Below are 9,458 nucleotides of genomic sequence, written 5' to 3'. Positions count from 1 at the left end.
TTGTAGGCTGTGTCTTGAGTCAATTTCTTTTGAGATATAAAAGAGATCAAACAAGCAAGTGAGCAGAGTAGAAATGCGGTAAGATAGATGCAAAGACACATGGAGATCTCCAAAGAACCAGGAAGCAGAAGCTGAAGAGACAAGGACTTTTCTCCAGAGCTGACAGAGAGAAAAAGCCTTCCCCTAGAGCCAGCGCTCTGAATTCAGATTTGTAGCCTCCTAAACTGTGAGAAAATAAATCTGTTTGTTAAAACCACCTACCCGTAGTATTTCTGTTATAGCGCACTAGATAATTAAGACATATATCTTGAGTAAAATATTTGAAGTGGCACAACTTCCTTCAATGTCCTAAGGTAGTTCTGTTTCCAAGATGGCACAACCAAAGTGTTCATAATTTTCCTTTGTTTTTATTTTCTATGAAAAATATGCAATGTGTTCAATTCCTTCATTAATAAAATAATATCATCCAGCACATTGATAGATGCTATCACCAAACAAAATTGTGAGTTGTGTTTCACAATTTACACTGTGTGTCTTCATCATCTAGTGCTTCTATAACAGAAATACCCCAAGTGGATGGCTTTAACAAAGTGAAATTTATTCTCTCACAGTCTAGTAAGTTACAAGTCCAGATTCAGGGTGTCAGCTCCAGGGGACGGCTTTCTCTCTCTGTCGGCTCTGGAGGAAGATTCCTTGTCATCAGTCTTTTCCCCTGGTCAAGGAGCTTCTCAGGTGCAGGGACCCTAGGTCCAACAGACCCGCTCTGCTCCGGGTGCTGCTTTGTTGGTGGTGTGAGATCCCCACTCTCTGCTCGCTTCCCTGTTTTATATATCAAAAGAGATTAACTTAAAACACAACCTAATCTTGTAGACCTCATCAATATAACTGCCGGTAATCTATTTTATTACATCATGGTGATGGAATTTACAACACATAGGGAAATCACATCACATGATGAGATGGTAGACAATCATACAATCATACAAGGGAATCATGACCTAGCCAAGTTGACAGATATTTTTGGAGGGACACAATTCAATCCATGACACAGTGGTTTGATGTACTTTTAATAGCTCTATATCTTTTCTGAAGCCCTGGTGGCACAGTGGTTAAGAACTCGGCTGCTAACCGAAAGGTCCGCAGTTGGAATCCACTAGCCGCTCCTTGGAAACCCTATGGGGCAGTTCTGCTCTGTCCTATAAGGTCACTATAAGTTGAAACGGACTAGAGGGCAGTGGGTTTGTTTTTTGTTGTGTTTTGTTTTGAGATCTTTTCTAACAATTACGAATCTATTTTCCTCTCAAGGAAAGTGCCTCTTGTCCTCCCTCACATCTTCCCTTGAACCTCAGTTAAGTTTGGAAGAAAGGGGTACCTTAAGAAGAGTGATGTGCCTAGGCTCCCAGATGTGTGATGGATGGCTTGTCCCCTTCTGGGTGTCCCCACTGTACCTTAAGTATAGCTCTAGACAGCACTAATGGCAACTTCAGTGTACCTTTCTTTGTCCCTTCTTGCCTGTGGTAAAGCATGATCTTAATTGTCTTTATATCATTGGCACATAAGCTGGGCTCAATAAATGTTTATTGAATGAATAAAAAGTGTTTGCCTACTTCACAATGTCACCTAGGCCCCCTTTGCCAACTTCACAATGCCATTTAAGACATAGTTTTGCCTACTTCACAATGTCACTTTCAACTGGTCACTCACAGAAATGAGGATTTCATATGGGTGTAAAGATATCTCTAGTTTCAGCCCTGTCTGAATTACACTCCAGTGGTGACTCCAGTCAATGCAGAAAAAAACAAAGGATCAAAAATCTTGAGCAGCAGCAACTAGGTTTAGATTAGACACCCTTGAAAGGAGAGATAGTAGTCGCTGAGGTGTAAGGAATTGTGAAGACCTTTCTACTCATTTCCGTCTCCAGAATGGCAAAGAATCTGACCGGCTTGTAGGCAGGGGGAATGCATTACTCATGGTGCCTCATCTGTGGCCGCCCTGGAGGCAGAGGCTGCTGGCGTTGATGTGACTGACTGATTCAAACCTGGCCCTCAAAACTGTCCAGAGAAAGTGGCCCGCAGCCTCGGCAGATCCCAGAGGTGCAGCTCGGGAACTATCCCAGCCCAGCCCACAGGTCGCTAGAGGGTCAGACCAAAAGGACCCGCCTTTCCCCGACGAGCTGAGCAGGGCGAAGGTTGTGGCCCAGGCCACAAACGGGCAGGGCTAATGAAACAGGAAAGTTAAGGAAGCCCCAGCCTCTGAGACGCGGCGCCCGGCTGCCGGCCGAAGAGCCACTCTCGCAACAGTTGTCACCGCGGATCGGCCATCTAGTCCAGCCGAGCGAAGGTCGGGGCCGCGCAGCGATGTCCAGTCGCAGCCGGGGCAGGCACCACGGGCTGCCCACCCCGCCGGCCCCACAGCTGCCGCAGCTGTTGCTGCTGCTGCTGCTGCTGGTGGCCGCCGCGGCGCCGCCGAGCCTGGCAGGTGAGCAGTGCGCGCCGGGGACGCCCGGCTGGGGCGCCCAGAGAAGCCCCTGACGCGGGACCGGCCCCGCGCTGCCCGCGCCCAGCCGCACCCGCCACCGCGTCGCGCGCTCCCGCTGGAGCCCTGAATCGGTCCAAGTTTACTTGCTCCAGCCTTCCCTTAGCTCAATCATGACACCTAAGAAGGGGAAGGGGAGTGCTCGTGTGAGCACAAGCCAAAATTCTTGATGGCAGTCAAATGGGTTCTCTCCTGAACGGATTCTTGGCCTGCAAAGCCTCAGCTGGTCCTAAAAGCTCCAGCCAAAGGACATCTAAATATATTTATTTGGTTCACAGGGAGGTATGATTCAGGGCTACCATTTGTTTATTTTTGAACTGACAATGACTTTGCCTTAAATTAATAAGATTTGCAACCTGGTATTGTCAGCTTGATATGTGCCAGGCAGCGTGCCGAAGAGCTTTCTGTTTTTTCATGTAATGCTGTAATTCCAAATAGGATTATAATCCCTATTCTACAGATGGCGAAAATGGGATTGAGAGTTCAGTGATTTGCAAAAAGGATACAGAACAAGTGAAGGCAGAGCTGGAATGCCAGGAAACATTTACTGAACTATTTCTCTCTTGGTAAAATACGTTTATCCCTAAGGGTATTTACACTAATCTGTGCCTTTTGCCTCCCTTAAAAAAAAGAAAACCCACCATGGATTTGTCTCTTCCATTCCCAGTAAAACCAAGATATAAACTAAAGAGTCTTGAAAGACTTCAAAAGTAATATGAAAAAAAAATATATGAAGAGAGGTTTAATTTTGTTTTGTTTCATAATCCCTTTTCTGTGTTGACCTTGTGCAAGAGTAAGGTAGGGCTCCAAGGAAGGCTTCTCAAAATAGGTTAGTGATTCCTGTTACCCCACCTTCCATCAGCAAGTATGCGCAACTACCAGGAGATTTCAAAGTCTTTGCTTTCACAACTCTCCCACCTATTGTCCTCAAATCTTTAGTATTTTAAGCTGCAGACCTCTGGGGCCAGAAGTGATGCACACCCAGGCTCCTAGCTCTTGATTTAGCTGCACTTCCTGTTTTATCCGGGCTACTGTTGTTACAGAGGTGGCATTGCTGCCACTTTTCGTCCAGGGAGACGGCTGATGCAGACATACCTGGGAGAAGATAGAAAGTGCCCCAGAAATGGAAATGGCTTTTGTGTCTAGAATGCTGGCTGAAATCTTTCTTCCCTTCCTGCTCTTCTTTGGAACTCTTCGGATTATTTTAAATGTTTCTGTAGGCGTCAGGGCAGCCCGAGGGAAGAGGTGGAGACATAGTTTTTCTGAAGACAGGGCACTGTTTATTCAAGAAGATATCTCCTTGCACCTGTTTTTAAACAGAGTTCCCGCACTGTGAACTGACTCCGTGCCAGGTAGGTCAGGAGTCAAGGTAGAGACTGAGGGTGTTTTTGTTGCAAAGTAATCCCTACAGCACTATGCACAGCGATCTGGAAAAAGGCTTCCTATCATGGTGTTGAGGAGCTCTGGTGGTGTAGTGGTTAAGAGCTCAGCTGCAACTAAAAGGTCAGCAGTTCAAATCCACCACCTGCTTCTTGGAAACCCTACAGGGCAGCTCTATTCTGTCCTATAGAGTCGCTATGAGTCGGAACCGACTTGATGGCAACTAACAACAACCATCATGGTGTTGAAGGACACCTGATGATACACAAGATGACTATTTTGAATAGATGTTATCTCTATTTCCTTTATTGCATCCATTCAAAAAAAAAAACCTTGACGTCGAGTCAATTCTGACTCATATCGACCCTATAGGACAGATCCTATAGAACTGCCCCCTAGGATTTCCAAGAAGAGGCTGGTAGATTCAAACTCTGACCTCTTGGTCAGCAGACGAGCTCTTAACCACTACACCATCGTAGTAATCTATTTTCCATTGGAGCTTTTTGGATTTTTGTCCCACCTCTCTATTAGACCGTCAACAATTTGGGAGCAGAGAACAGGGACTTTGCTACCTCTAGTTTCTCATGTTCTTTCTGCAGCACCCAGCTCAGTATGCTGAATTTAGTAAGGACTTGATAAAACACTAAGGGGGTTGCATTTTCATCCTCTTAGAAGGAATTTTATAGCCATATTTATCCAAAAATGTGTTCTTTAATCTTCAAAGTTTACTTTGTTGTTTCAGTATTTCAGAACTTGGCAAATACTTAATTGCACATTCATCCTAGCCATATTTTTCAAGCTATGATAGACTTCAGACATATACTGCCATTGCCTTTATTTTTTCCAGACTGAAAAGCCTCATATTTGTTTTTAGAGTGTCCTTGTACAATTTTTTTAAGTGGCATGTATTGAAGTCATTTTGTCGGTAGGGAACGCAGATGGATTGACTGCTGAGAGACTCAGAAGATGGTGGCATGTGCCTTTGTAAAGCAAAGTTCAGAATCTGGCCCTCAATCTTATAGGGCTGGACTCCAGAAATCAAGTCTTTTCACTGACCCAGAGCTGATCAGACACAATGAAGCTGATTCACCCTCTTATATACCCAAGTCTATTCACTAGAATGGCAGTTGTTAATTTTCAGTGAGAAATATAACTGTCAGGCTAACTAGATGTTTGTGTAGTCTGCTCAAGGCATGGTCTCATCACAATTAAAGTACATGGGTTAGAAAATACCAGAAATTTCCAGACTAGAGGTCTGATTCATCAGTTTCCTAGTAGACACAGGACACTTCAATCAACCAATAGAGCTATCAGCCAACATCCCTCCCCTGGATAGTGCTTGCCTGACCCAGCTGGCAGCTGACCCTGGGATAGCATTTTCCATGCTTCCATGGCTCACCAGTGCCCACTTGAGACTAACTGATGCTCTCTGATAGGTTAATACCTTTTTCTAGTTGTTGAGGAGTTTGCTATCCTATGAGTTGTTCAATCTCTTTAAGGTGACTTGGCAACCCTATGACTGGGGTCAATTTCGGTTGATGCTTGAACTCTGAGGGCATTCTTATTTCCAGATTCACTTGAGATGGGGCCCCAAAGTTGCTGCATCTATTCCTTCTTTATATGGCAGTTCTTCGTGCTTGGAAATATAGTATTAGAGAGGTAGTATAGAATTCTGGAAAGAGAAAACCCCCCAGAGTCAGATTGCTTGTATTTGAATCCTGGCTCAGATGCTAACTAGCTGCATGACTTTTAGTTAATTATTTTATCTCTCTATGTCTTTATTTAGAGCCCTGGTGGTACAGTGGTTAAATGCTTGGCTGCTAACCCACCAGCTTCTTCATAGCAAAAAAATGTGGCAGTCTGCTTCCATGAAGAGTACAGCCTTGGGAACCCTATGGGGCAGTTCTATAATCTGTCCTTAGGGTTGCTCTGAGTAGGAATTGACTCGATGGCAACGGGCATGCCCCAGTTACCTCATCTACAAAATGGGGATTATAATAGTATCTACCCCACTGGGTTGTTGTGAGGAACAGTAAGTGCTATGTAGTCAAGTGGACATTATTTTTGGTCACTGGAGTTGCTTTTTCTGGAAAGACATCAGAATCTCTTGATAAGGCAACCAGGATTGCAGATGATAGTCCATGTGCTTCAAAGTAGTAACTTTACAATATTAGAATATTTTATTAATTATGGACCAACATTTAGGGGACTTGGGGTTCATACCAGAACATTAAGCAAGTGTTTCAAACTCCAGTGAGTAGCATCCTAGGTCTCTTTCCTGAGTTATAACTGACTGAAATTGTCTTGATTTTTTTTCCTTTTTCTTAATTGTTGTAAATATGTATATATAATCAGACCAGACCTGATGCCTTCAAGTCGATCCCAACTCATAGCGACCCTATAGGACAGAGCGGAACTGCTCCATAGGGTTTCCAACGAGTGGCTGGTGGATTGAACTGCTGAACTTTTGGTCAGCAGCCGAGCTCTTAACTACTGAGCCACCAGGTCTCTCTGTCTCTCTCACTATATATATATTTAAAACACAACATTTGCCAACTCAACCTTTTTTAGGCATACAACTTGATTTTTTTTTTTTTTTTCTAAATCTACTTTCATTTGATATGCCTGCTTTAGAATTTACCAACTTTTCTTTCTGAGGAGTCCCTGGGTAACACAAATAGTTAAGTGCTCAGCTACTAACCAAAAGGTTGGCCATTCAAATCCACCCAGAGCCACATTGTAAGAAAGTTTTGGTGATCCACTTCTGAAAGATCACAGCCATTGAAAACCCTATGGAGTAGTTCTACTCTGCAACACATGAGGTTGCCGTGAGTCAGAATTGACTCCATGACAACTGGTTTGGTTTTTTTGTTTGTTTGTTTTTTCTTCTTTCTGAGCCTTACTAAGTCTTCCTGCAGTTCATCCCTATTACCTTGGTGTTTCAGACCCAAGAGAAGTGAATGCTTTTTGTAAATGAAAACATTGTCTTATGCTCCCCCTGCAACCATTTGTTTATAAAAATGCAATATAAGTTCCAGAATAATTCCTGAGAGAAGTGCCCATTTATTTTTATAATTAAACTTCGTTTCCTGGTCCTTCTGAAAAGGTGAACCCAATAGCAAAGATCAAAATCTCTTTTCAGAAGAAAAGTAAAAAGGATTCCCCTTCCATGTTTAAATTGAGGTAGAATTTTTTTTTTCCATGGTGGTTTACTTTTCATAATGTATAAACAATAAATCATGTGAACTTCATCTAGGGTGTTTGCTCTGACATGCAGAACAGAAATTTTTGTTTTCACACTTCTTTTGGCATGGATTTTACATTGTCACTCGTTATCTTTTGCTTTTGTTGCATTCCAAATACTGGAGTATTAATGATTGAGATAGCTAAAGAAAAGAGGCAGCCGCACCAGTCACGGAAGGAATCTCAAGGGACTTACTTTTGTTTGACATTTTAGTTTTTTTTTCATGCATTAAACTTTGTCTTTTTTTTTTTTTTTTTAATGCAGTGGTTTCCAGTTGCTCCTACAACTTTATTTATACCTAATAATTTTTTGAAAAATTAGCTTTAAAATATGGTTAGAAAATTTATTAGTTATAGTATTATGTTACTTTGTGTTACTGCAAAACAGGAATTTACTTAATGTGGTACAAAATGAAACTAACAGAGGTAGTGAAATTATGAGGAAATTTTAGTCTAAAACTTGCAACTCCATGTCTGCAGCGACAACAGGTATCATGTTACAGTCTTCCTAGGGAATGCTGTAGAAGTCTCAGAATGAGCAAATCATTGAAAGGGACAGGCCTGCTCTGAAATTCGTCAGACTGCCTTGCAAATACACTAATAATTCCAGCGTAAAATAGTGTTGAGTTATTCAAACCAGCATTATTCTCTCTGGGGTCATTTCCAATGCTAAGACATCAAAGTTCTAATTCACAATTAGAAATCAAGAATTGGTATGCTATCAACTTGGTAGAATCTGTCATCTGTCTCCAAGTGTCACCTTTCCAGCTGGTCTGCAAGTTTGGGATTTAGGTGGCCATCTAAATAAAGCAAGGAGCCCTGGTGGCACAATGTTAGTTAAGTAGTTGGCTGCTAACTGAAAGGCTGGTGGTTCAAATCCACCAGTCACTCTGTGGGAGAAAGATGTGGCAGTCTGCTTCCATAACGATTACAGCCTTGGAAACCCTATTGGGCAGTTCTACTCTGTCCTATATACTTGCTGTGAGTCGGAATCAACTCTATGACAATGGGTTTGGATTTCTGGTAAGTAAAGCATTATGCTACACACTTAAGGGACTGGATACAAGAAAAATATGAGATACCACCCCTGATCCTCAAGGAGCTTATAATCAAACTTATGGACCAAAAACACACAAAGAAATAACTAGGGAGTGATCTACATGAGAAGTGAGCTAGGCGTGCTCAATTAGAATGGGGGGAAGTTGACTGCTGATAGAAATTTTGGCAAAAACTCTGACTTAAACTGGCAATGAAGAATAGGCATGTTTAGAGGGAATTAAAAGGGGTCATTCTAGATCCAAGAAAATCTCATGCTCTTTTCTACATTGATGTTTTATTGCTTTGAAGTGTTTTTTAAAAAGCTACATCCTTTTCTAGTTACCTGATATATCAGGCAGGTCTTGCATCCCACCTTACATCCTCTCACCTGCCTTTTATTCTAGCTTTACACAGGTGTAACTTGAAGCAACTTGCCTCATTCCACTTCAGGAATTCTTGCATTCTACCTTTGAGCTTCTCTGAAACCATAGCTGTTTAGCACTGGGGCACATGCAAACCAGGAGTGAGGATTTAACACTTCATACGCAGCCTTTGACCTGTGCAAGTCGGAGCAGGTGGATAAACACTCCCCTCCTCCATCCCTGGGATGGAGATTTTCAGAGCTCCTTCTATACACATCCTCAGAGGGCCCCAGGGATGCAAGCCTGAGTAGATGCACTGAAAATACAACCTTGAATGGGGTTTTCTCTCCTCCTCTGTTTCACTCTCTCAGGTCCTGCTCCTGTTTCATGGGGGCACTTCCCAAAATAATCCACCTTTCAGCAATCTTCTTAAGCTCTGATTTCTAAGGGGAGTCAAGGCCGAAACACCTACTGGTAATTTTGTTACCTGGAGATTGTTTGATTCTTGAGTCACTGATTCTCTTAATGGCTCTGATGAAGAGTCAAAGCAAATCTAAAAACCAGTTATCAATTTACTGAGAGCCCTTTCACAGAAATTGGGTAGAGATGGCAAAGTGCAATACCAAGGTTCACAGAGAAAGAAACAAGATACTACACTCAGGGAACATAAAAGAGAAATATGATTCACTGATCAGAATCGAGACATTTTAACTAAACCAAACCTGAATAGACTAAGTTGTAATTAAAGTTTTTCCTAAATATTTTCTCTCACGTACCTAAGTGCTCTCTCGTGTTTCTCTTTTTCCTTTATCTAATTTACTGAATACAGTGGGCAAAAAATTCTATTTTTCAGGGTTTGAAAACTATATACTGTCATAAATGAGATCCTTAGAAAAACTA

The 9,458-nt window shown here is 42.3% G+C and overlaps 1 protein-coding gene across 2 annotated transcripts in view; it reads left to right on the top strand.

The window, feature by feature from the left end:
• Positions 1 to 2,064: 2,064 nt before the first annotated feature.
• Positions 2,065 to 9,458, top strand: part of PLBD1 (phospholipase B domain containing 1) — a 75,055-nt gene continuing 67,661 nt past the window's right edge. Inside the window, exon 1 of one of the 2 annotated variants that reach the window (XR_007517132.1) lies at positions 2,065 to 2,478. Coding sequence is in view for 1 of the 2 variants with exons in the window: in XM_049882533.1 (XP_049738490.1) it covers positions 2,358 to 2,478 (121 nt within the window). In the remaining variant the exon portion in view is untranslated. The remainder of the gene's footprint in view (positions 2,479 to 9,458) is intronic. The other variant, XM_049882533.1, reaches the window with a different exon arrangement.

This window comes from Elephas maximus, chromosome 4, assembly GCF_024166365.1.
Source record: "Elephas maximus indicus isolate mEleMax1 chromosome 4, mEleMax1 primary haplotype, whole genome shotgun sequence".
Classification (NCBI taxonomy): domain Eukaryota; kingdom Metazoa; phylum Chordata; class Mammalia; order Proboscidea; family Elephantidae; genus Elephas; species Elephas maximus.
This window is presented reverse-complemented; position numbering and strand designations above follow the sequence as displayed.